Genomic DNA, 27,678 nt, shown 5'->3' with positions numbered 1-27,678 from the left:
CAAAAAAATATCTGCGCTAGTATGCCGTGTTATTCTAAATTTATCTAGAGTTTACTCATTAGTTTCATACGACCATTTTATAATGAACTCTCAGTATCTGCTTGCTTAAATACATCTAATTGATAAACGAACAGTAGTTTATGGTTTCGGAGTTCAAGATAAATTTGATGATATCACGGTCGTTGAATCCATGATAAATTAAGTCAACGTTATAATATGTGATCTTATTTATTATAATTCAGTAGCTGTTGGCAATTTCTCATGTGATAATGACAGTAGACAGTAATGTTATTCGAGTGAAGATTGAAAATCGTATGTGTAAATACAAAAATTAAAATGAGTGAAATTGATTTAACAGTTTTGGATGCTGGGGGTAAGTAGAGTTCTAAATTTTAATACGATTGTTCTTCTGTATGTACATCGAATGTTTAGATGGAAGGATGGATGGATCGATATTTGTTACATGGTATCTCCTGAACTGCATGGATCTCGACGAAATGTGGTATAGATGTAGAACACACTCTGGAAGAACACATAGGCTAAGTTTCATCTAGTTAACTTATAAAAAATAGCTACATGTTTGTCCTAGATCTTTTTGTAGTAGCTAGTTATTTTGATAAATGATAACAGAGTTTTATTAATAACGAAATATCGAAGTTAGTGTCATTATCAACTGTCAATATTTTTAATTAATTCTTAAAAAATACGATTCAGATGCATCATGTAAATTAAATTCATAAGAATTTATAAATTTTATTAGTTTGCACAAGGAGCAACCTTTTATAAATTGTACGTCTTTGTTATTAGAGCTACAAAATATCATTGAATATTTACTTAATTTGGTCTGGTTACAATATTTATTTAGGTGTTCATTTGCTATTCATATAGTATTGTTACATAATATATTCTCGAAATAAACCATTCTGGTAATCATTCTTTAAGAATAAATTGTGAACTGTGTTCTCGTTTATTCTTCTTTATTTCACTCTTTGAAAATTATTGAAATAATTCAAGGTATATTGACGTATTGACTTTAAATACGTACTTTGAAGCAGGAGTTTTTTTTTCTTAAATTTATAATTTATATTACTTGCAGCAGAAAAAATAATACAAATAACATGCCAACTTGCAATTTATGTGGAATATAACACAAAATTTTCTGAAGCAATTAACGGTGTGGAATATTTGGAAGAGAAAAGTTTAAGATTCCTTAAAAGCTATTAAAATGTTGCAGGAAAGGAGCGTCAAGATCCTGAAATACTAACGTCTATGCAAGAAATTGATTTGGCTCTGAAAGAATGTGGAATTGGCTGGTTTCATGTTTTACTAATGACGTCATCGTTCGTTGGATTGATAGCAGGCGTTCTTGTGACAAACACAACACCTTACATATTGCCGATAGCAGAATGTGACTTGAATATGAATTTAATACAAAAAGGATTATTAAATGCAATGCCTTACATAGGTAATTTTTTTATATAATCTTTGAGAGATTTTAAATTACCAAGCCATTTTACTTAAGTTTGTTCATCACCATTGTAAAATTCATAAGCATCATCATCATCATCGTAATCTGTGTCCGTCAACTGCCGGATTGACTTAGACGTTACCCAATATCCGTCAATATGCAGTACTCGGCTTTCCAGCGACGTAAAAACGTAATTTTTTTTTAATTAACTAAGACAAAAATTACTCGCAGTGTTAATTTTCATTCTTCTCATGTAATTATTAGGTAATTATTTCCAGGAATGACAATAGTTTCTATAGTTGCCGGTTTTCTAACGGATACATTTGGCAGAAAGATCTTTTTGGTCTACGGTTTTGGTGGGCTTTTCATATTTACAATTATCGGTGGATCAAGTCAGAGCTATGAGGTTTTAGTTATGGTGAAGTTCTTCGAAGGGATTCTGTAAGTGGATATACATTATTAAAATTTAATATCCTTTTATGTACGAAGCTATTTAAGGTCGTGAGTCGCTTTAAAACATTTTTAGAATTCAAAAACTTATTCGTAGAATTTTCAATAAGGATTTTATCGATATTTTTCAGATTTGCAATATCGTTCAGTCCGACTTTGACAATAACATCGGAATTTTGCTACAAAGAGATCAGAGATCGAGTGGTCCTGTTCAGATCATCTTTTACCGCGTTTGCTCAGATACTTGTTGCTGCGATGTCTTGGGGAATACTTACGCACGATTGGAACTACAGCTTGTTTAATGGATATATAGGTAGAAATATAAATATTTTGATAGATACAATAGTAATATATATAAAAATTTTGCTAATAAGCAAAATTTTTATATTGTTACAAACTTGTATCAAGTACTGTTTTTTTTTTAAATATTTTCCATTTTCAATTTTAGAACTTCATGTATGGAATTTCTACATCTACCTGATGTCTCTGTGGGCGTTTTTTTCTTTTGTGCTCTACGCCATTTTACCAGAAAGTCCCAGATTTTACTTAAGTCAAAAGAAGTATAATGAAGCGAGAAAAATACTAATTAAAATGTATACAATGAACACGGGAAAACCAGCTGAAACATACAAGGTAAGATATTTGGGTTGCTTTTTTTAGGCTACACGTAGTGTTTTATTTCACTTTTGACTTTAGTCGGAGAATTTAAATTACAAAATTATTATAAACCAACGGACAGTTTCCATTTCAGAAATATAAAAACTGTTGAACCCTCTAGGTAAAAGATATATCTTAATAAAAATGAGAAAGAAAAAGAAAGAAAGAAATTAAAAAAAAAAAATATCTTAAAAAAATGGCGTACTGACATTTTGCTAGATAAGTAATTATGATCTTAAATTAATATTATTTCCAGTACATCGATCTATGGAAGAACAAAGAGGAGGAAATGATAGAAGAAGAGCCAGAGAGAAAAATAATGGCCAGCTTTAAACATCAGCTGATAACTGGACTTCTTAATGTGAAACCAATGTTAAGGAAACCGTTGCTCGGATACCTGCTGCTGATATCTGGTTTGAATTTCTTAAGTATGGCTTTGTGAGTATATAATATTATTTTTATACTAGCACTATACAAACTCGAAAAAGTGTTGACTATACCTAAATTGATTTAAAAAGTGTAGATGCAAATAGTCTTCTTTCACTGAATAACCTAACGCTTCAATTCAATTGGGCATTCATTACGTGTTTCGATATAAAAGTAGTAATGAAATTCTTATACAAATACTACGTTTTTAAACTAAAGATTCTGATGTAATCATACGTTTCTTGTGAAGTGAAATAAAATAGGTATACAATTATTTGAATACGGATAATTTTTTATCGCGTACAAATATTACCGCTCGTTAAAACTAAAATACAGTAAAGATGTAAATTTATCGCGTATAAAATATTTTTTAACTATAATAATTTACTTTTCAGAAATAAGCTACTTATAATAGGGAAATCAACTAATATAATTTCAATATCATCAGCTTGTGTCAATCCTGAACATAGTACTAAAATTATTTGATTAAGTATTTTTGTAGAAAGATATCATTTAATTTCATTACTTTGCTCCGATTAACCATGCAAAAAAGGTCATATTTTTCTGTACCAATTAACAACACATGAAATTGTTATAACGAAAAAAAAAAAAAGATTTGAGTGAACAAATTTTAAATGTAATTGAAGCAATTTACACTTAATTCATTCGAAACGCAACAAATAAACCGCAAAATAATTTCCAATATTGAATGAACATCATATTTATGATATGCTTATTTAAGCTTCATGCCTAATTATTCATTATAAATACTTCAATTTACAGATACAACGTAATACGGCTGTGGTTTCCTCAGCTGTCGGCCATTGTTGAACATTACAGTAATATTGATGGTGAAAACGATTTGTGTGGAATGCTTGATTCTTATACACATGATCAGAATATTAGGAGTTTGAATACAACTTCATCTGAAGTCTGTGTGCCGGTGAGTTAGCATAGGTCAAGGTAAATCGAGTTGCCTAATGTTAAATGACATTAGAAACACCAGAGAGCCTAGCACAAATATTTTTTGCACACGCACATTCGTTACTACATCGACAAAATTTGTATTAAAATTTGTCGATGATGTTACGAATGTGCTTGTCGTAAATATTCATGCTAGGCCCTAAGGCCCATAAGAAGCTTTGCTGGCCTCGTAAACTCTGACGAAAGCTTAGAAAATAGTTACGTAACTAGTTCGCATATCTGTTTGTAGTCGTAGTCGTATGGCTATAGATTTCTCCGTAACAAAATAGGAACCAATTATTTAGGTGAACATTACTCATTTAATACGTTAAACGAGATTAAAAATTAAAAAAAAAATTAAAATTCTTTATTGAACTAAATATATTTTTTACAAATTTAATAGAGCTCTGTGACCTGTGCTAGGTGTAACCTGTGTTACAGGAGACAGCGCCTTCTCTTATATACGATCTTACGTTACTACAGTATGTGCTAACAAAAATATGTTAATAATATGTATGTGTATTTGTGGGGTGTGTATGTGTAGGTGCGAGTGTGTGTGTGTGCATATTCATGAATGTCAATTTATTTTTATATTGATTTCATTTATGAGATTCATACGAGTATAAGCATTATTTATTTGTTTGTATTTAAACAAAAAAATAAATACCGTCCAAATAAAAATATGTAGTATTGAAAGTACTCGTAGAACGTTTGATTTGCAGACGAAAGTATTTGAATTCGCGTGCTCTTAAGCCATTATGGAAAATACGTTGCTTAAGACTGCCTACTTAAGGTAATAAATAAAACCAACTAGCGTGTACCATATTATTATATATTTGACTGTTCTCTGCTCATTATGTACAAGACTTTATTAATGCGCACTGTTTATGAATAAATCACCAAGTCATTTGATTGAATTCATATAATTAACCTGTAATGTCGACTAAGGAAAATAAAATTGAGGCGTAAATTTGACAAGTTTTGTTTTTTTCGGATTTACATGTATGTCGGCGCCCGCGCGCCACCTGAGCGAAACTGTAAACAACACGTGCACCGATTGCGTCATTCGATGCCCCCACTCTACCCACTACTAGCTCTGCCGCTATAAAAGACGTGCAACATTATTTGAAAGGCAGTCTTGGCTCTGGCGTGGCTCGGTCCACTAGTTGTACTTCGCTTGCTTAACCTAGACGCTTCGGATAGTTAATTTGTGGAAACGAATTAATTATTATTCCGGTGCTATAATTTGGTCCCTAGACTAATTATACCCGGGTATTATTTAAGGCTAATTTATTGAATTGTTACATAGTTTAGTTTAATGGTTAATTAACTGTCATTAGTCCTGTGATTTTGCTAACAACTATTATAAAGTTTAGAGTAGCTTCATTCTTTTTTAACTATGGCCGATCCTCTTCCTACATCAGAAGTGGGATCGGATCCATCTCACTATCAAACCAACTCAACCAACTGCATGGAAAAGCAAATGTCTCTTTTTTCTTCCGGAATAGAAGCAATTTTATTAAAATTATCAAATAGTTTAAACCAGCATCCCGTCAATCCACCTACCCCCCTTTAAATTGGTGTCATTCGATCCCTTAAGCGAAATGCTCTCGAAAAAAATAAAAAAAGAACTTGGAGGGTGTTGACCTCATTATTGCACTCACTCACGCCCTTACAGGTCGCCGCGATCTGCCTTACAAAATTACGGCCAGATAACATGTCCTGATATGCTATTAAGGAAATATTAATCTCAAAATTTTCAAAGCCAATAATAATGCAAGACTGTTTTGATCAGGTCATTAAGTTTCGCCTTGGACAAGGAAATTTCCTAGGGATATCTAAAGTAGCTTCTAGTTCACCTAACGACGATACATCCAGACTAAACTTGGATGATATTAGATCTAGTGCCTTCAGCAATATCATAAAGTCCTCAGAAGCAGATTATCTCCGATTTAATAGAGGCAAAGCTAAAGTACGACCTTTTTCACTAGGTGATTTCGTGTTTGTCAAATCTGAAAAAGAATTTAATGGTCATTTAAAATAACGGCTATATTAGATAACGATCGCTATGAATTGAGACATATTGATGGTTCAAATCGAGTTTATAAATATTCCCACGAAAACTTACGTGAGGTGCCCCGGGGTCCAACTGAATTTCTTGTAATGGCTGACTATTGTTCTGATAATGACGAGATGACGGATCAATTAAATAACAAGCTGTTACGCCATCTACATCCGCCTACTCGCCGGCAAAACGGAAGTCATCGCTGATCAATCCTTAACGCCAACGATGTCCTCACATCCTATAAATCTACCCTATATAAGCCGTTGCACTGACACTGCAAGTTTAGTTTTCATTCTGTCTTCGGAAGGTCAACATAACTTCAACTTCAGTTTACTTAACTTATAAACTCAGAACCAACCACGCTGCCGGTTACCTGTTTGATAGATAAGTACTGGTTACTGAGTCATTTCTGCCTTTTTGTCATTTTGTATTCGTGATGTTGGAATTGCAAATCAGTTTAGACTCTAGCCGTTGATAACTATGATTGTAATTTGATTTTGTGTTGAATTATTGATTTTGTGATAAAATGTAAAATCCCTTTGTGGTGTCTTATTACATCTAGAACTTCTAATAACATTGTTCATGAAATCGAGTATCCGTTAGATAATATAGGATTTAATAACAAACTTGATGATGTTTCAGATACTATCTCGACTGGTAGTGACCACACCCTTACTGCAAATTCTGATACCTTATCGGCACAATCTGATACAATGTCGGCTAGCTCTAATGTAACATCTGTATATTCTGTACCTTTAAATATGTAATTGAAATTTTATTGAAGGGCTTACGCCGGTCCAATAATATGGCTGTAGGGAATCTTAATTCCGGTCCAGCATGAATGCTACAGGGAATGACAATTCCGGTCTAGCAATGGCTGTAGGGAATCTTAATTCCGGTCCAGCATGAAGGCTATAGGGAATACTAATTCCGGTCTAGCAAAGGCTATAGGGAATACTAATTCCGGCCTAGCAAAGGCTACAGGGAATACTAATTCCGGTCTAGCAAAGGCTACAGGGAATAATCATTCCGGTCTAGCCCCTCTAAAAAAAATTTTTATCTTTTTGCAGGACCTCAGGTCGGACCAAAACTAACTACCATAACTCTGAAGGGTCAGTTTGGACCGGACCAGACACTATAATATTGTCAGGATAATCGAACGATGTTTTTCTTACTTCAGATGTATAAAAAATTAAAAGGGGCGCGTGCGAGGGCGCACGCACGTCAGCATGGCCGTGTCGGCGCCCGCGCGCCACCTGAGCGAAACTGTAAACAACACGTGCACCGATTGCGTCATTCGATGCCCCCACTCTACCCACTACTAGCTCTGCCGCTATAAAAGACGTGCAACATTATTTGAAAGGCAGTCTTGGCTCTGGCGTGGCTCGGTCCACTAGTTGTACTTCGCTTGCTTAACCTAGACGCTTCGGATAGTTAATTTGTGGAAACGAATTAATTATTATTCCGGTGCTATAATTTGGTCCCTAGACTAATTATACCCGGGTATTATTTAAGGCTAATTTATTGAATTGTTACATAGTTTAGTTTAATGGTTAATTAACTGTCATTAGTCCTGTGATTTTGCTAACAACTATTATAAAGTTTAGAGTAGCTTCATTCTTTTTTAACTATGGCCGATCCTCTTCCTACATGTACAAAAACTAGATTCATAATATAAACCTAATGAGCAACGTAGAGGACGATAAATGTTCGCTCTGTGTAAATCAATATGAAAAAGATTGTTAACTTTTAAAACTTTCATATTAATACTAGCCGTCGACCGCGACTCCGTCCGCGCGCAGTAAAAAAAAACTTAATAGCGGTATGAAAAATAGATGTTAGCCGATTCTCAGTCCTACTGAATATGCTTACAAAATTTCATGAGAATCGGTAGAGCCGTTTCGGAGGAGTTTAACCACAAACACCGCGACACGAGAATTTTATATATTAGACTAGCTGTCGCCCGCGACTCCGTCCGCGCGCAGTTAAAAAATGGGGGGGGGGGTTATGAAAAATAGATGTTGGCCGATTCTCAGACCTACTGAATATGCTCACAAAATTTCATGAGAATCGTTCAAGCCGTTTCGGAGGAGTACGGGAACGAAAACTGTGACACGAGAATTTTATATATTAGACAAAAGAAACTTTGCATGTTTTCTGCAATTTGAATTTAATTTAAATGAATTCAAATTTTATAACATGTAAGAATTTAATTAAACAAAATGCACTTTTATATACATGTATGTTTAAATATTATTATTTGGACAGAACTTCTAAAAAACTTTCCAGTACTTTAAAAATACATTTTCGAGATCATAACGTATATGTATAAATCTATCTCAATTGAGTTTAAATAACGTTGAATGTTTGAATTTAATTTGATAAAAAGTTATTTTACGTTATTTATATTTTTAATATACGGAGTGTCAAACAAAAATAAATGTGGAACCGCTGTATCATATCATGTTTTCTAAAGCAATTATATTAAAGTCCGTACGGTGTTTGAAGCGGGTTCGTTTTCTGTTCATTTTTATAGCGTCAGGCGACGTGATACTGTCTGCACTTTAATATTATTAAGGTATCTATTAAAGCGGTAGCAAAAATAAATGAAGCAAGGGTTGCAACTTTATGTAGTACATTTTCTTTTGCAACAAAATTATTATTGGCAACCTTATTGACAAAAGTAATTAAATTCGTGCTTGGACTTTTAAATATATATAACTAGCTGTCACCCTCGACTCCATCTACGCAGAATTAAAAAAAAAAAAACTTAATAATTAGCCTATGTTGCTATGCCTATGATCTACATCTGTGCCAAATTTCATCAAGATCCGTTGAGCCGTTTAGGAGATAACTTCAAACAAACATACATCCATCTAAACTTTCGCATTTATAATATTGTATATGTTATATATGTATTTCAGTATTGTTAAATATATTTTTAAACCTAATAATTAAGAATAAACGTTTGATTCCAGACACGCAGTGGCAATGAAACATACATCAACAGTATTATTTTAGGCTGCGTTTGCATAATACCGTTTGCCTTAAGCGGTATTCTAGTGAACAAAGTTGGTAAAAAGAATTTGTATATAGCCGCAGGATTAATATGCGTTTGTATCACCTTGGCAATAAGATGGGCGGACTCCAAAGTTGCGGTGGTCGCACTATTCTCCGTTGATACTGCGATATCCCAGACTATGATTGGTTTGTTTCAGGCGTTAACGCTTGAATTGTTTCCAACAACAATAAGGTATGTTTTTAATATCTTCTTTGTTGTTTACAACTTTATTTTTGTTATACTATGTACTGGCTTTCAGATTTCATCAATAATAGACAATACTTATATATAATGTTTCTTATATATTATTACATAATGATAAACTTTATCGTCCCCAGTTAGTTGTTAACACAATAGAAAAAATAAAAATGTTTAGTACCCCAGACATATGTTTAACTCTATAATTAAAAATGTTCTATATCTATGACAAATTTTAGTAAGATCCATGCGGCCGTTCTGGAGATGTCCTCTAACATCCATCCATCCATACAGTGGCATTTATAAGTAAGTTTGTTGAAGGAATTTACAATTTATATTTATTTATGTCTCCACAGAACTCTTGCGATCTCAGTAATCATGACTTTTGGTAGAATCGGAACTCTCGTAGGCAACGTAGCTTTCCCTGTCCTGCTCAATATGGGATGTGTTGTACCTTTTTATTCGCTTACAGGGGTTATGATATGTGAGTATATTTATGTATTTATGTTTTATTCTATAAATGAAATTATATTTTATTACATTTAAATGTAAATTTTATATACCTTTGTGTATGATGATACCACTTCTTTAAACAAAGCAGTCATTTTATTTTGGACCTTTGGATTTATGATCACATATAGATTGCTTTTAAGTATTAAATATGAGAAACTAAAAAAAAAGTTAAAGAACCACACTACTAACTGCCAAATACCATCCACACAACCCGCTTTGTAGATTGGTTAGTTCTACTTAGGGTTCTTAAACTAACAAACTTTTTTTTAATGGGCGGCAACACATCTGCAATGACTTCAGTATTCCCGCCGCTCGTTTCCCTTCTTATCTTATAAAATCAACAAATAGCTAATTAATTACTGAAAAGCCATACGAATGTAGCTTTTAATTTCAAAGCACTGAAATTTCATATTCATGTCATATGTGAAATAATTTATAAAATGATACAGCAAACATATTTTTGAAATGATATTGTAATTAGAAGTATTCATTAACTAATTACAACTTCAAATATGATATTAAACTTGATGGTAATATGCCAAGTATTAAAATTATTTTAATTTAATGAAACATTAAAATTAAAAATGTTGTACATTAAAATCACTTCTGATTTTTTTTTCAATTTACATTACTATCAAATTACATCTGTCCAAATTCAGTATTTTTTACATTTTTTATAAATTTAATTTTTCATACAACTGTGATATAATCTAGGCCATATACTGGAAGATACCGATGAGTTTTTACCTACAGTGTTAGTTATTAATAACTTTGTTTAAATAAATCGCTCCATCTGAAGAAGAGTAACATCTCTTACTGGATCTTCTAAGAGATACAACTCTTTAAATAGTCGAATTCATTAGAAATGAGAAATTTTAACTCATCTAGACAATTTTAGGTTTATAAGGTTGTAATTACAAGTTTGTAACATCAATCTTAACAATGTAACTCTTCAAAATAAAGTCATAGACAATAAATGAAATTTTCAGTCAATGTCATATGTAAATATAATCTCTCAGTTTCACAGAATTCTTCTGTAATTCGAATGAGTTGAAAGAAGACTACATACTACAATATTGATAACTTTGATTTTCAGGTGTGACAATAATGGCTCTGTTCCTGCCGAAATCATGACGCAACAAATTATTAACCAATTGTGATAATGTGTAAAAAAACACTTTTAGTATATCTGTGTTTTATTTATATTAAAAGGATTAAATATTATTTAATAAAATGCCTTTCGTAAATTTTTATTTTTAAGAATATGAGGTACTATTTTACTCATTATTGTTTCTATGTTAGTTTCTAGGATATTGCTATTCGTTTGTAGACACATATAAAATAGAATTTACTGATTTTTTTTACCATAAAATGTGCATAGGCGAAAAATTTATGCACGGTATTAAACCTTAACAATACTTTTGACACAGGTATATTCAGAATCTACATAATGTGTAGAAAATTGGTGTACATTGATAATAGTACGATTTAGGTATGATGCAAATAAACGAGAACTCAAAAACATATGAAAATTTATAGTCATTTTACAATAAACGCGCTAGTTAATGAAGAAGTACTCCAGGGTAGTCTACTAGGGCCAATATTTCATATTCTGTAAGTATCCTTAAATAATTATTGTACAATGTAACATTACGACTCATAAATAATTTAACTCTGAAATAAACTAAAATGTATACTTACATACAAATGAAAAGTTTTATTGTCTACCAAAATTATTAAAAACTTGTCAATTGGAAACTATAAAATTATAAACTGATCCCTTAGCAATAAATAAACTTATACAGAGTACATTTAACAGGATATTATGCAAGAATCTATTGGATAAGAGTTAATTAAACTTATGAAATATTTTTTAATATTTTGCAACAAGAAGCATCACCTGGATTCTTTTATACCTGACATTTATCTAAGGCTTACCTGTTGTCACGTATAACCAACTTATAATGATCTTCCCGCTGTAAATTTATTCTTAATTGAAGTATTAAAACTAAACAGATAAAGAGTTTAACATATATTTGTTGAACATTATTGTTCTTTCATCTACTATATATTTACTTTAAGATATATTACATGACCTTGATGAATCTTATTTATTTGATAACATTCAGTTGCGTTTGGTTATTGTTAAGTGAAAGAAGATGAAAATTGCATTTTTGATACATAAATGTAACAGAAATGACTGTATACGATGTCATAGAAATCGACAACAATGGTACGTAAAATCTTTTTTGCGTTTGTTTTGTTATAATGTAACACTTTCATATAGTTCTATTTTAAATGGCTTCTAAATCTAAAAATGAACACACCTCCATTTGATTTATAATTAGAGCTGTAACTGTTTATCTTCAAATGTTTTGATCTAGCCAAATATTAGGTTTGTCTGAGATTTTTGTTTGTGAATCGTCATCATCAGCTCACTATAAGTCCCCACTGAGGGGCTAGGAGCCTACCCTAAGTTAGGGATGACTAAGCCATAGTCAACCACGCTGACCCAAAGCGTGTTATTCTAAAATATGATGTTATTCTAAAAACTAAATAATTTATGAAAAATTGTTTGAATTGAAATACATTTAGAATGAACAAGTATTAATAACAAGTTTTTTATGGCCACTTGTATTGGAGATTTTCCTTATAAATGCCAACCGTATTAGTATTACAGACTCATATCGCATTGGTACGATCAATGATTAGCACACAATGTATTATCATTTTCCTTAAGCATGTCAGATCAATTGGAGGCATTTATAGGTACGATTTCCCCAAAATATACTTTTATATATTACAAGGATCACGCTTAGAATAGAAATTTCTATGAAACTTCTGAACTCCATTCTAAAGTTTTTTGTAACCAATATTTTGGAAGCTAAGACATTTATAAACAGTACCTTTTAATAGGAAATATGTAATAACTGGTTTAACCTTATTCCTAATCTGCACATTTTATGCTTTTTGTATGGTTTTAATTTCAATTTATTAATGAAAACTAATGCTCTCATTTTAAAATTGGTTTCAGGAAATGATCATCAAGATTCCTATAGAATAACACCTATGCAGGAAGTTGATTTAGCTCTTAAAGAATGTGGAATAGGTTGGTTTCATGTGTTACTACTGACGTCATCAATCATTGGATTGATAGCTGGTATACTAGTGACAAATACAACACCTTACATAATACCAATAGCTGAATGTGACTTGAACATGAGTTTGATACAAAAGGGATTGTTAAATGCAATGCCATACATAGGTAAGTGTTCGTGAATTGATTTTTCTGGCATCAGCAAAGATTAGATATTCATATTTATAAGTTTTAAATGATAATTTTAGGCATGACACTGGTATCAATTTTGGTTGGTTTCCTAACCGATACCTTCGGACGGAAAATATTTCTGGTCTCTGGTTTTTGTGGACTTTTCCTCTTTGCTGTAGTCGGTGGATCCAGTCAAAGCTATAAAGTTCTGGTTATGGCGAAATTCTTTGAGGGAGTTTTGTAAGTTTACATTTCTTTTTAAATTATATGTTTAGCATCAATATCATTAGTATTAAAATTTTAAGGTATGCCTAAAATGGCCTGAGATACCCGGCGACAGGGAAGTAATAACATAAAGTCTAGGATTCCCATAAATAGATACAAAACGAATTTAATGCACTCGATATACCTCGGTCCGATAATAGATCTTTCGACTAAATTGAATGTACACATAATGGTACACATACGTGAATGTAGATGGCTATAAAGGTAGAAGAAGACCAAAGAAAGTATGAATGGATTGTGTGAAAGAGGATATGCGTAAATTCAGATATGACGGCTGATAAAGGTGTATGGAGGAGTAGTACATATTGTGCCGACCCTCCATAGGGATAAGGTCAGGTTGATGATGAAAGTACACATAAAATAGTTGTCACGTCTATGAAAATTAATACGTCACATCTATTATTTGATGTTCTTATCTTCTTATTTTAATAGCTATATTGCAAGGTGTCATTTTTATTTGTTACGTCATGATTGTTCTTAAAGATTCCACTAGACTATAAAATTATAGTATAATGTATGAATACTGCTCATTAATCGATAAAACAAGCATTGAGTTTTAAATTTAATAGTAGTAGAGTCCGCAATAACATCTCGTCTGGTGCAATTCCACCACCACACAGAAGACGTAATTCCGCGTAATGTGAAAGTAATTCCGCATTTCAGGGGTTAGCACGCCAGTGTCCACATCTGTGTTTTGTCGTGGTTCTTCCCCGATATATACCGGAGAAATTCTCTTATTTCAAGTCTATACCTTCATTCTATTACACAACGTTGCAGATAATTTATATTAAATTTTCTTACACGATTAAGTCAATAACAAGATAAACAACAGTAATGGTTGTTTATCAATTTCCTCATCCATAAACAAAGTTTAGCAATTATGTAAATTCATTATCTTTTGTATTTGTTTAACGTTTCACGTGTACTCCGTATTATATTTGAAAATTACATAGAAATATTCTGAACAAACGGTGGCCCGCGACTTCGACCTTAGAATAAAATAATACCTTCCAATAAAATTACCCTGAACGAACGCGGATTTATGGAGAGCAGATAAAAATAAAAAATTGCATTTCAATATCACGTACAGAAACTCCGATTTTATTGACGGACTGATTCTAAGGACGAATTTTATCTTACTAATATTATAAATGCGAATGTTTAGATGGATGGATGTTTGTTTGTAGGTATCTCCAGAACGGCTCAACGGATCTCGATGAAATTTGGCATAGATGTAGATCATAGTCTGGAAGAATACGTAGGCTACTTATTAGGTTTTTTTTAATGCTGCGCGGACGAAGTCGCGGACGGTACGTACGGACGTCAGTATGTAACATTGTTTTTATTCCAATTTATATCAACATACTCTATATCTATCCCTACGGTATTGGATTATCCACGTCTAAAGATACTACAATGTGTGTCAACGGAATCAAAGGGATTAGCTCCGTTCCCCTTCCAGTTTATCTCTTTATCCATTTATTGTGCAAATGTTTACGACGGTCCACTGCTAATCAATAGGGACACGGAACACTTACATGCGCGTATTATGTGCAGAAGTACATGCGAGACGCCAGCTAGACTGAAAATTATACTATTATGTAGATTATCCTTGGATATAAATAAAAACATGCAAACATTTCCAATATAGGTAAATTAAGATTTACCTATATTGGAAATGTATGCGTAAGCGCAGTAATATTAAAATACGATTTTAACTAAGTGAATTAGTTATTTAAACATTTCTTTGTTCATGTCGCCTCTTGAAAAAGCAAATCGAGAATCCATTTATGATGTAGTTATTTCCTTTAATTCTTTTAAACATGACAAGAATGCAACTACACAAACGTGTGTGCACTAAAAGGCAAAGGTCTAACGAAAAATAATGTCAAAATTGTGGCCTTAAATTTCTTTAGTTATAAATAATTGAAAAACCAGCAATGATCTAACTATGGCTTGATACTTTGTAAATTAATACCTTTATTGATTTTACCTGTCTCTTGGAATTATTCGGTTACAACGGACGGCCACCCGCTGCAAGAATTTTTGGGCAAGTAACATCAACACACCGCACCCGCACCGTGTCGCAGGCGCATCCTTCTCTTCCCGCACTTCAGATCCCTTCGTATAACCCTTCCAATTCAAATTGGCAGCTCGGAGTATGACGCGTTTACAACTACCAACAACCATTACTAATTTATTTACTACTATAATTACTAATGTTATCACTAACAACCTCAATGACAAATACTTACATTTACGTTCAAAAGTAGGATAGCAGGCTCAGACCCGTCCAACTACAGGCCGATCGCCATTACCACTTTGTTCTCGAAAGTCATGGAAACGACCATCAATTGCCAACTCATGAGGTACCTTGAATAGCATCAGCTGATTAGCGATCGTCAGTACGGTTTCCGACAGCGTCGCTCAGCTGGTGATCTTCTTGCGTACCTCACGCATCGATGGTCGGAGGCGATCGAGGGCAAGGGGGAGGCCCTGGCGGTTAGTTTGGACGTGGCCAAGGCCTTTGATCGGGTATGGCACAGAGCACTTCTCTCGAAGCTGCCTTCCTACGGGCTACCCGAGAAACTACGCGCCTGGATTGCCAGCTTTTTGGAGGGTCGAAGCATCAAAGTCGTTGTCGACGGTGCATGCTCGGACCCCAAACCAATTAATGCTGGTGTCCCACAGGGCTGTGTACTGTCGCCCACCCTGTTTCTTCTGCATATCAATGACATGCTGCAAATTAGCAACATCCATTGTTATGCAGACGATAGTACGGGTGATGCATTGTACACGGCCCGCGCTAACGTTTCTCGGGCTACTGCCGATGAGAACCGGACCAAACTTGTGTCTGAACTGGAGACCCTACTGGGTGAAGTTTCGGATTGGGGTCGACGAAATCTCGTTGATTTCAATCCCAAAAAGACACAAGTATGCGCCATTACCGCTAAAAAACAACCCTTTGTCGTGGATCTTCGTTTCGTGGGCACTCCCCTGGTTGCCTCAGCCAGTATCAGTATTCTCGGCGTTGACATATCGAACGACGTTCAGTTTCGCGGTCATTTGGAAGACAAGGCCAAGCTGGCCTCCAAAAAACTGGGTGTGCTCGGCAGAGCGAAGCAGTATTTCCTACCGGGCCATCGCCTTCAGCTGTATAAGGCGCAAGTTCGGCCCCACATGGAATACTGCTCGCATCTCTGGGCGGGAGCACCCCAGTACCAGCTTCTTCCATTTGACCGCATACAACGGAGAGCGGTTCGAATCGTCAACGACCGAGTTCTTACTGATCGGCTCGACACTCTGGCGTTGCGGAGGGACGTTAGTTCCCTCTGCATTTTCTACCGTATTTACCACGGGGAGTGCTCAGAAGAGTTGTTTGGAACAATTCCTGCCGCCGAGTTCCGTCATCGGACGACCCGACAGACCGCCAAGTTCCATCCACACCACCTCGTTGGCTGGCAATCCACAACCGTGCGGTTTTCGCGCAGCTTTCTACCGCGTACCGCCGCGTTGTGGAATGGTCTGTCCTCGGCGGTATTTCCAAACCGCTACGACTTAGGGTCCTTCAAGAAGTGAGCGTATCCCCTTCTCAAAGGCCGGCAACGCATCTGCGATTCCTCTGGTATTGCAGATGTCCATGGGCGTCGATGAACACCTTGGTGTTCTCGCTGCTCGTTTGCCCCCTTCTCTTATAAAAAAAAAAAGGATACACTTTTACAAACCGCATTACATAAAATCGTTCTTTCACTAATAATATTCAAAACCGAGCCCACTATGAGATTAAAATTAACGCAGCATTCAATCGGAAAGGATTAATGGAACGAAAGCTTTGTTTGCATTGCGTCCATGGGTTAATGCCTATCTGTGCAAATGTTCATAAGCTCTGCAGTTGTAGTAATTCTGTCTACCGAGCAACTAAATATTTAGTGGCACCTGGCAAGCATTTAATATTCGATGTTTTTTTTAAATAGACAAATATGTAGCCTAATCATTTTATTTTTAACTGTTAAGTTAATACATATTTGGGTTTGTCCATCTATAACCCCTGAAATATTTCCCCAAGGGGTAATAAGAAAGTATTCCCCCTGTGAAAATTCTAACAGCCTTTGTACAGTTTTGTACAATGGCGCCGACAACAATTATTATTAAGGAGATAAACACCATATGCACGTAGATCCATAAGTTGTCGCACTTTAGTTAGGAATCATCATTAAATTTCATAGATTTTTTGTTTTAAAAATAAAACATTTGTTTAAAAATAAAACAATAACACTTTTCTTTCTGATAGTACAGATAACAATGAATTGACATTATACAGAATGTTAAATTTTTCGTAGAAGATATACTTGGACATCTATAACCCGTAGTAGTACTAGATTTGGTGTAATAAGGACTAATTTTTCATTTTTTATTTGACGAAATCTGACAAATTAGAAAATGTACTAGTATTTACACGTGCTAAATTAACTTTAACTCTCACTCTAACTACTTTATAGTGAAAAAAATCACTGTAAACTCATTCATTAAATTGTTTCAGATTAGCAATGTCGTTCGGTCCAAACTTGACGATGACTTCCGAGTTTTGCTACAAGGAGATTAGAGACCGGGTGATATTGTTCAGATCTTCGTTCAAAGCGGTCGCTCAGATTATAGTTGCAGCGATGTCTTGGGGCATACTCTCACATGATTGGAACTTAATTTTATTTAATGGATATATAAGTTTGTACAAATATTTGTGTTGAATAATATTATGGGTGCCATCTCTTCAATTTTATCACTGTTCCCATGAAAAGTAATAGCAATTTATATCTTTCTAACTAAATACTGTGTAAAGCATTAGGGAAAGCCTTATCTCCAGCAGTGGGCAGACAAAGGAAGCCCACATATAAGATATAAATTAATATTACTTTAAATGGTATAATAGTGGTCAAATGTACAAGATAGCATGCATAATATTCTTGTGTAGCCGGCTTTTGAGGTTACATGTTGTTACTACAGTATCTTAGAGTTAATAAAATTGGTATCACAGCATGTTTTTATTTCATAATGTTTTGATAATAGACAATTGCTGGTCATGTCAAAAGTTTTTGAAATATTTATTTACTACAGTTTACTCTACCGTCTAATTTCATTTCTTTTACAGATCTTCATATTTGGAATATTTACCTTTACTTGATGTCTATCTGGTCATTGCTTTCATTTGTTTTATATCTAGTTCTACCCGAAAGTCCGAAATTTTATATAACCCAAAATAAATTCACGGAAGCAAAACACGTGATATTTAAAATATATACAATGAATACAGGAAAACCTGCTGAAACTTTCACGGTAAGAAATTTAAGTCGTTCAATGTATAAAATTTTGCTTTTGTTTGTACTAAAAAATTCAACTCTCTTTTCATCTCTAAATTTATAAAGAATTTAGGAAACATTTAATGTATTATTTACAAATAATCACTTAACAACATTGTCAAAAACACTTCAGCTATTTAATCAATACCTTAGAATACATAGTTATTTTTGAAAAAAAATCTTTTATCCGTCCATCGTATAAATCTAGTAATTTATAATTGCAACAAATTATTAATATCAAGATTTTATACTTCTATATCTTTACCGTGATTGTAGCTAGATTGTAATAGAGTTGGCGTTTAGAATTCTTGTCTTTTCAATCTCTTTCCATTGGCGGCGTTTAATACATAAACCACTTACATTATTCAGAGCACGACGTCGCCTATCGTATTTAGAAGAACTTGTGACATAAAATACCACATTATTTATGTAACGTTCTCACAAAAGGCTTTGCGAAAGGTCAAATGAAGGGATGTAGCAAAATATTCCTATAAGATTCTTTTATAGCCGATGCGATGATGTGACGTTGGCTCAGATATTATATTTTCCTGGTTCCAGTAATATGTCGCTTTAATATATTTAACAAGAATTATTAAGCCTATGTTCGTTATTACAAGAATTAAATTTAAAAGCAAAGTATATTGAAGACCTCACCTTATTACTAAAGCAAAACAGCTTGATGCCTTACAAGTTATCTGTTTGAACTTAGAATTGTAAATTCTAAAAGGTGGCAATGATAAAACAAAAGATAAACAAAAATAATTATGGCCTATTAATTGAAATACTGGAAAGTACTGGAATGGCAACCATGGACCGATAAACTGGTATCCTGGATACGGGTTGCACAGGACCGATCATTGTGGCGATCTTTGGGGGAGGCCTATGCCCAGCAATGGGCGTTACAAGGCTGAATGGATGGATGGATGAATTGAAATATTAAAACTTGTTTTAAAATTGATTTTTTACAGTATTTCAACTTATGGAAGAATAAAGAAAACGAAATCATAGACCAAGAGCCAAAGACAAAAGTGGAGACTTTTAAGCAACAATTGTTAACTGGACTCAATAACGTGAAGCCGATGTTTAAAAAACCATTGGTTAGTTATCTCGTTTTAATATCTGCTATGAACTTCTTAAGCTTGGGTTTGTAAGTATTTTTAATCTATGATTTTTTTGTAAATATTTAAATTTAATTTGAAGAAGAAGGGCAAATAAAAAAAAATATATCATTGATTATCAATTATGGTTGAATTTCGTACGATTAGCTCACTATTATTTATTAATAGCGCAAATTTCTACGTAATTGTACCAAATTCATCGGTTTAACAATTAAATAACCGCAATGAAGCATCATTATCGTCATGAATACTAGATAGTCATATTTTGAAAGCCTTATTTTATATTATTACTACCTATCGCCCGCGTCGCTGTACGAATTAAAAAAAAAGTGATAAGCCTATTATTCTTCCAGACTATGTTCTACATCTGTGCCAAATTAAATCAAGATCCGTTGAGCCGTTCCAGAGATACTTTCCAACAAACATCCATCCATCTAAACATTCGCATTTATAATGTTAGTAAGATTTCAAAATGTTGTAATAGCATTTCTTTTCATAACTACAAACATCACGTGAATTTTTGATAAAAATTGGATGCTCTTTTACACAAAATCGAAAAAACGACATATTGATGCTAATTAGATTAAAACAGTATATTAATACATGATGTAATAATACCATATTGATGAAAATTTAAATGGAATTTTCGAAATCATTTGCACGTATTCAATTATAGAGCTCATTCAACGTAATACAATGTTACACGAATATTTAAAAGATTTTAACTTAATCAGAATTATATTAACAATGAAGCCAGGCTTTCAATAAAATTATATATGAATACTTCGTTTCCAGTTACAACATAATAAGGTTGTGGTTCCCGCAGCTGTCAACCATTGTCGAACATTACAGTAATTTTAATGGTGATAATAATTTGTGTGATCTATTAGATACGTATATACATAATTTGAATACGAAAAGAGTTAATACAACATTATCTGAAGTTTGTGTACCGGTAAGTAAATAAAGAAATTCTGTATCTGTCAACAGAATTTGTGGAATTGCATTCATACATAATGTATGATTAATAAGATACCAACTGGTTTTCAATTCAGATGGAGTTTACCATTTTCTAATTAAAATAGTAGATAACTCACGCCTGTAACCCAGAGGGGTAGGCAGAGATCACGAACCGCCATTTGGCGTGACCAAACGAACCTCCGCAATCCACTTTTCGCCATTTCGGGAGCGTTTTGGGTGAGCCGCGTCGCCGTATTTTTCTCCCGTGAATTCACACATATCTTTGAAATGTCTTTGCTGATATATGCAGGTTGCATCACAATATTTTCCTTTATCGTAAGAACTTCGGATAAATGTATATATGTAAATCGAAAAACACATTGGTACATTGCGGGATTCGAACCCAGGACCTGCAGATTACAAGTCAAGTGCTTAACCTCTGAGCCACCGACGCTCTCCTCTAATTTATATAGTTAATGTTATGTATTAACATTTTGAGAAAATTTCATGTTTACGTTTGTCTTCTAAATACTCTGCAAAAAACATAGAGGTTTCAATACGAAAATAAGGACCTGAACGAAAAATTTAATTCATTTCTCTTTGATTTCAGACACGCAGTGGCGATGAAACATACATCAACAGTATGATTTTAGGTTGCGTTTGTATTATACCGTTTGTATTAAGCGGTATTCTAGTGAACAAAGTTGGTAAGAAGAATTTGTTCATAGCCGGTGGTCTTATATGCATTGGTGTTACTTTGGGTATAAGATGGGCGAACTCGAAATTTGCTGTGGTCGCATTATTCTCTGTAGATGTCGCGGTATTACAAACTTTGACAGGTTTATACCAAGCTTCAACAGTTGAACTATTTCCAACAAGAATGAAGTAGGTTTTTTTTTTGTTAACTATGTTTTTAAGTAGTTTTATTTATGTAGTACATGGAAAAATATGCATAGTAGTATATAAACTCTATTCTATATAGGTAGACGCACGATCTGTATCCTACTAATAACAATTAAGTTTAAAATATGTAGGGGGCGCACAGGATGAGGAAATGTTATCTTTCTGTGCGTCTCCTCCTCCGTTGATTAAAATTAGACAACACATCTGAAATTTCGGATATGGTCAACGGTCGCTTCACTATTTCGGCGAATTCAAGTGGCCACCGTATACCATCTTACGACAAAAAAATGATTATACAATCTTCTTAAACTTTTTAAAATTTTTCTTTATATAATTTATAAGATTTATTTCTAGGATTTCTTTTTATTCTAAAAATGCTGAAGTGAATTATCTTGACCTTTAGTCGTACGGATGAAACCCATTTAAGCTGTGGAGAGTATCTAATATTAGAAACTTTATATCTTTTAGGAGTACGTCAAGTTCTACTAGCATATAAAATATTTGTCTTTCATTAAAATCTGTTTTCAAAGAACGAAAGGCTTTTCAAGCTAGTATAAATATTTAAGATATCACGAGGCTTGTCTCTATATTAAACTTTTATACGTTCTTCAATCAGAGAAACTCCGAGTTAAGTAAATGAATTCGCGCTTTCTTTCCTTATATATTTTTGATAACTTATCTTTTGTATTTATCAAATTATTATTATATATTATGAGATAGCAAGCGACCGCTGCCCATAGACATCCGCAATTGCAGATGCTTTGACTACCTTTAATCGAAGGAAATGACTCACAGAAAGAAAATACTTCTCCTTAATGTTATGATATCACTCTTCCTTTAAATCCATTTCACCTTTCCATCCTTTTCTTACAAAATACTCGCGGTCGCCCGCGACTCCGTCCGCGCGTAATTAAAAAAAAAACTTAATAAGTAGTCTATGTGTTCTTCCAGACTATGCTCTACATCTGTAACAAATTTCATGAAGATCTGTTCAGCCGCACTCTAGATACATTCAAACAAACATCCATCCATCAAAACATTCGCATTTGTAAGTATATCTATATATATAAAAGAAAGTCGTGTTAGTTACACTATTTATAACTCAAGAACGGCTGAATCGATTTGACTGAAAATTGGTGGGCAGGTAGCTTAGAACCAGGAAACGGACATAGGATAATTTTTACCCCGTTTTCTATTTTTTATTCCGCGCGGACGGAGTCGCGGGTAAAAGCTAGTATAGTATAAAAGTAAGATTACCATACTTTTTATGACAGTTAAATAGTCATTGTTTTTGACAGAACTCTTGCTATCGCCGTCATCATGACTTTGGGACGTATTGGTACACTTATGGGCAATGTGGCATTCCCTATACTTCTCAACATGGGCTGTGTTGTACCTTTCTACTCTCTAACTTCTGTGATGATATGTAAGTAAACAGTAATCATATTTATGTTGTAAAAAATTTTCAAACAAATCTGATTATAAATTTTTAACTGTTTTCATTCAACTATTTTTTTAGGTGTAACAGCAATGGCCCTTTTTCTTCCAAAATCATAAAAAATTATAATTTCGATATACGAGCAAGCAGCCATCTTTATTCGTCGAAATAACGAAGTAACCGCTGTCCATCTGGCATTTGTTATTTTAGATTGCCTACCTTTAAATCAATTGAGAATTTAAATTGAAGGGCATTTTTTAAATTTTATCCTTGTTTTTAAACTAATTTGATTAATGAATGATTTAAGACATTTCATTAATATTTATTCCTCAATACCCAAGAACGTTTGACAGATGGCATTAGGGGTTGAGTTAAAGGAAACGTTGGTGTTGACATCGACCAGTACAAGCTCCTTACAGTGAGAAGGGTTAAGGCTTACGGATGTTTGTTATCAGTTCGCACGTATTGTGTTTGATATATTTCAACAAATTGTAAATAATGAAATTAAATCTGTAAATTTGTTTAATTTTAGCAATCAAATGAGATTTTATAATTAATAAGAGTTAATAAAAGAAAGCCGTGTTAGTTACACTATTTATAACTCAAGATCGGTCGAACTGATTTAGCTGAAAATTGATGGGCGAAAGCTACCTGAGCTTAGAACTAGGAGACGGACATATGAACTTTTTTATCTTGTGTGCATTTTTTTTATTCCGCGCGGACGGAGTCGCGGTAAAAGTTAGTTAGTGATAATTTAATGAATTGCTTTATGCAACGATACTTGAGAGGGAAATTGATGGGTTGTATAAGCAAGTCTATACATAAACCATTTCTAATATTACAACTTTAAAAAATTAAGAGAAAAATCGAAAGTTTACAGGAATTATTTATATTTAAATATTCTTTTCATAACTCTCAAAACTGTGCTTATTTCTTAGTATTAGAAATTACATTAAAATAAGGGAAATAAATGAGATTTTTTTTTACGTTTATTTTTCATACTAAAGTGTAACAGAGGAAGGGCAAATGGAGAAAATACCTATAAATCAGTAAACTTTTGTTACATTTTAATGAAAGTTATACGCCGGCTATTGTCCTACGCGTAATTACATTTTTAATGACGGAATTCATTAGGCTATCAGCAATTTAATCTATTTTAATTATTAACTCTGCTATTGTTTTAATTTAAATTATGTTTTAACAATATGCTTTTAATTATTAGAATATACAACTATCAAATATATGAAAAAAAAATTACACGAGTAATCTTGCTAATTGTGTAAAAAATATCTACTCGCTTTCGAACAATATTGTGAGTTAGGAAGTGTTAGATGGGACAGATAATAAAAGTCTATCAAACCATTGAAACTTTTTTCAAACCATGTAAGACCAGAAGCAATATTTCAATTCTAGAATGATGTTCTTCGTTACACTACATTGAGACATGTGTACTACATTGTGATATTGTGCAACCACTGACCTATTTTTTCCCAAGCACGCTTGGCACTAAATAAACTCGCTGTAGTGGTTTCGGTGTTTTTTTTTTGTTTTATCTCTAGAGAAGCTTTAAAATATGCAACGCTTTCAAGTTTGCATGAAATTAATCGCTTAATTTGAACATGAAACCAAATTAGTCTATGCTTTTAAAATGTAATAATAGCTTGAGGGTTAAGTTGACAGTTCTATTTAAATTTTACTTAGTTTTAGATTTAGAAATTAAGTTAATAAAATCTGCAGTAAAATAATTTGAAAGCATCATTTAATAAGACATTTTTCTCACCTTCCTCTTTTAAGTGACATATACCTCTATATAATAGGTAAATAATTAAGTCAGAAATAAGAAGTTTTAGTGAAGCAATTATCAAGCGCCTAAAGTGGCTCCAGTAAAAATAATTGCAAGGATAAAGAAAGAATAGAAGTGGAATTTATTTTCAAGTTCTAAACGCCAAGATAGGTATTGTTCTAATGCGTTGAAGTGAACGAGACTGATGATCGGCTATTGTTTTTTGGATTTTATTATTCCTCAGGAAAGTTTCTCGTTATTGTTCGAAATGGACGAGTAAGGAAGTGGAACATTTTTTTGCTTAGCCGTCATTCTGTTTGTTTGGCTTTATTTGTTTGTTCACAGAATGGATTATCATCGTGATTATAACAATCATCAGTCTTAATATTTCACTGTTTTACGACTTAACCTGTTCCATCATAACTTTTTAATATTAGCTGTCGCCAGCGACTCCGTCCGCGCGGAAAATTACATCAAGAGTTGAGCCGTTCCGGAGATACATGTAAACAAACATCCATCTAAACATTCGCATTTATAATAATAGTAAGAATATAACTTACAAGTCCACTTTACTTTGAATGTTTTTTTTTCTATTTAATATAAAGTCTATTCTACAACGACAACGAAATTTATAAATACTTATGTTAAAATAAAATTTTATGTACCTAAAATATAATTTATAAAGAGCTTAAATTACAATATCAGAATACATAACCAACGAAAAAGGGTTCGAAATATTTATGTGAGGTTTGTATTAAAAACGCAAATTAGACCGCTACAAGTTTTCTCTGTTCAAATTATTTTATTAATTTATATTCCACTAAACGGTATAACGTCCAATCTGAATATTAAGTGAATTATTGATACTTCAGAAATCGTGAGTAAATTGCTTAATTTTCAGTACACTTTCTCTAGCTATTAAGGTAATATTTTGTTTTACAATATTCTATCCTAAGTAAGAAGTAAATACAATTTAATCACGTCAAATAACATACATGGCGGTCAGTACGATATTTGTTATTTTTTGTAATTTTAACAAAATTTTAAGATAAAATTAAGTAACATTGTAAAATAAAAGTTACTTATGTTATTTTATAAAAATGTTTTTGTCTTTAGTTAAGAATTTCGGTTTTTAATTTCGGTTTAAGCGTTGTTTAGGTACAACAACTATTTATGTAATAATTTACCTAAATATGTATTGTACATGGAGAGCTTACAGAGAGATTAATAATTAAAGGCGTATAAAACCCTTACATAATGTACAATATCCCTTTGTAAACTAATCCGAACTACGATAGTACGGACTTATCGATTATCAAAGCAACTAACTCTAATATCTTATTATCAAATTGATGTAGAAATAAAATAGCCATAAGCAGGTAATAAAGTTATTTATGTTCTTTCATTATGATTTGTCTTATCCATTTTTATATTTCACTAGCTTTTACCCGCGACTTCGTCCGCGCGGAATAAAAAAAAATGCACACAATATAAAAAAGTACCTATGTCCGTCTTCTAGTTCTAAGCATCAATTTTCAGCTTAATCAGTTCGACCGATCTTGAGTTACAAATAGTGTAACTAACACGACTTTCTTTTATATATATAGATAGAAGATTTATAGTACGAGATAAGCGATTTACGATTGATTAAATATCATAAATTCAGGATAAGATACACGAGAACCAAAGAAGAAGAATATCTCGGCTGAATAATCTTCACCAATGGTACAATAGTACTTTTTCTATATTTCGAGCTGATGTCTTTTGAGTTCAAATCGCCAACCTTCGTTAGATGGGACCAAAAGAAGAATGAATAATAACGTAAAAAAACAATTTCAAACAAAATTCACTCAAAAGTAACATAAAAAAACAATTTCAAACAAAATGCATTCAAAAGTACCATAAAAAACAATCTCAAACAAAATACACTAAAAAGAAACAAAATAATGTCATGAAAACTTCTTTCTTTCTTTCTTCTCTCTTTCAAAAACCCTCTAAACTCTAAAGAAAGTTCTCTTCTTTCTTGTAACATGTCTATATTGTATAATTATTGTTATTTCGCAGTCGGTGTCGGCCGAAGTAAATAGGTGACATTTTATATTTGAGATGTATTAGACATACTTACGTTTATGTCCCTACTTAGGCCGAAACCGACTCCAAAATAACAATAATTATACAATATAGACATGTTACAAGAAAGAAGAGAACTTTCTTTAGAGTTTAGAGGGTTTTTGAAAGAGAGAAGAAAGAAAGAAAGAAGTTTTCATGACATTATTTTGTTTCTTTTTAGTGTATTTTGTTTGAGATTGTTTTTTATGGTACTTTTGAATGCATTTTGTTTGAAATTGTTTTTTTATGTTACTTTTGAGTGAATTTTGTTTGAAATTGTTTTTTTACGTTACTTTTGAGTGCATTTTGTTTGAAATTGTTTTTTTTAAGTTACTTTTAAGCGCATTTTGTTTGAGATAGTTTTTTTTGTTTTGAAGTCGGCTATTTTTTTTTTCTTAAAATGTTTGTTTTATTTCTCAATTTTTAGTGAATTTGAAGTTTAATTACAAATTTCCTTAATACGTATAAGGACATAAATAAGACAAATAAAGAAAAGGACTTTCCTATTTAATATGTGTGTACTTCAATTCAAAAACTAATTTAGAATACACCAGATAACCACTTATCCTTTAAACAATGAAATAATTATCAAAATCGGTATACAAATTGAAAATTAACGAACTAATACATCGTAGCGTGCCTTTAATTTTGTCCAGCCG

The 27,678-nt window shown here is 32.9% G+C and overlaps 2 protein-coding genes across 2 annotated transcripts; both read left to right on the top strand.

The window, feature by feature from the left end:
• Positions 1-202: 202 nt before the first annotated feature.
• LOC106715817 (synaptic vesicle glycoprotein 2A) lies at positions 203-10,974 on the top strand. The gene is made up of 10 exons (XM_045681538.1): positions 203-373; positions 1,235-1,465; positions 1,747-1,909; positions 2,050-2,231; positions 2,367-2,551; positions 2,832-3,013; positions 3,785-3,944; positions 9,008-9,282; positions 9,645-9,772; positions 10,898-10,974. The coding sequence occupies exons 1-10, from the start codon at positions 337-339 to the stop codon at positions 10,933-10,935; spliced, it is 1,581 nt and encodes a 526-aa protein (XP_045537494.1). The 5' UTR covers positions 203-336; the 3' UTR covers positions 10,936-10,974.
• Positions 10,975-12,542: 1,568 nt separating this feature from the next.
• LOC106715818 (synaptic vesicle glycoprotein 2B) lies at positions 12,543-23,318 on the top strand. Its single transcript, XM_045681615.1, has 11 exons — positions 12,543-12,570; positions 12,836-13,066; positions 13,147-13,309; positions 15,751-16,146; positions 17,895-18,076; positions 18,501-18,685; positions 19,677-19,855; positions 20,622-20,781; positions 21,397-21,671; positions 22,988-23,115; positions 23,209-23,318. Exons 1-11 carry the CDS (start codon positions 12,543-12,545, stop codon positions 23,244-23,246), a joined length of 1,965 nt encoding a protein of 654 aa, XP_045537571.1. The 3' UTR covers positions 23,247-23,318.
• Positions 23,319-27,678: the final 4,360 nt, after the last annotated feature.

This window comes from Papilio machaon, chromosome 16 (genome assembly GCF_912999745.1).
Source record: "Papilio machaon chromosome 16, ilPapMach1.1, whole genome shotgun sequence".
NCBI lineage: Eukaryota > Metazoa > Arthropoda > Insecta > Lepidoptera > Papilionidae > Papilio > Papilio machaon.
Note: the sequence above shows the minus strand (reverse complement) of the source record. Positions and strands in the feature narration are given on the sequence as shown.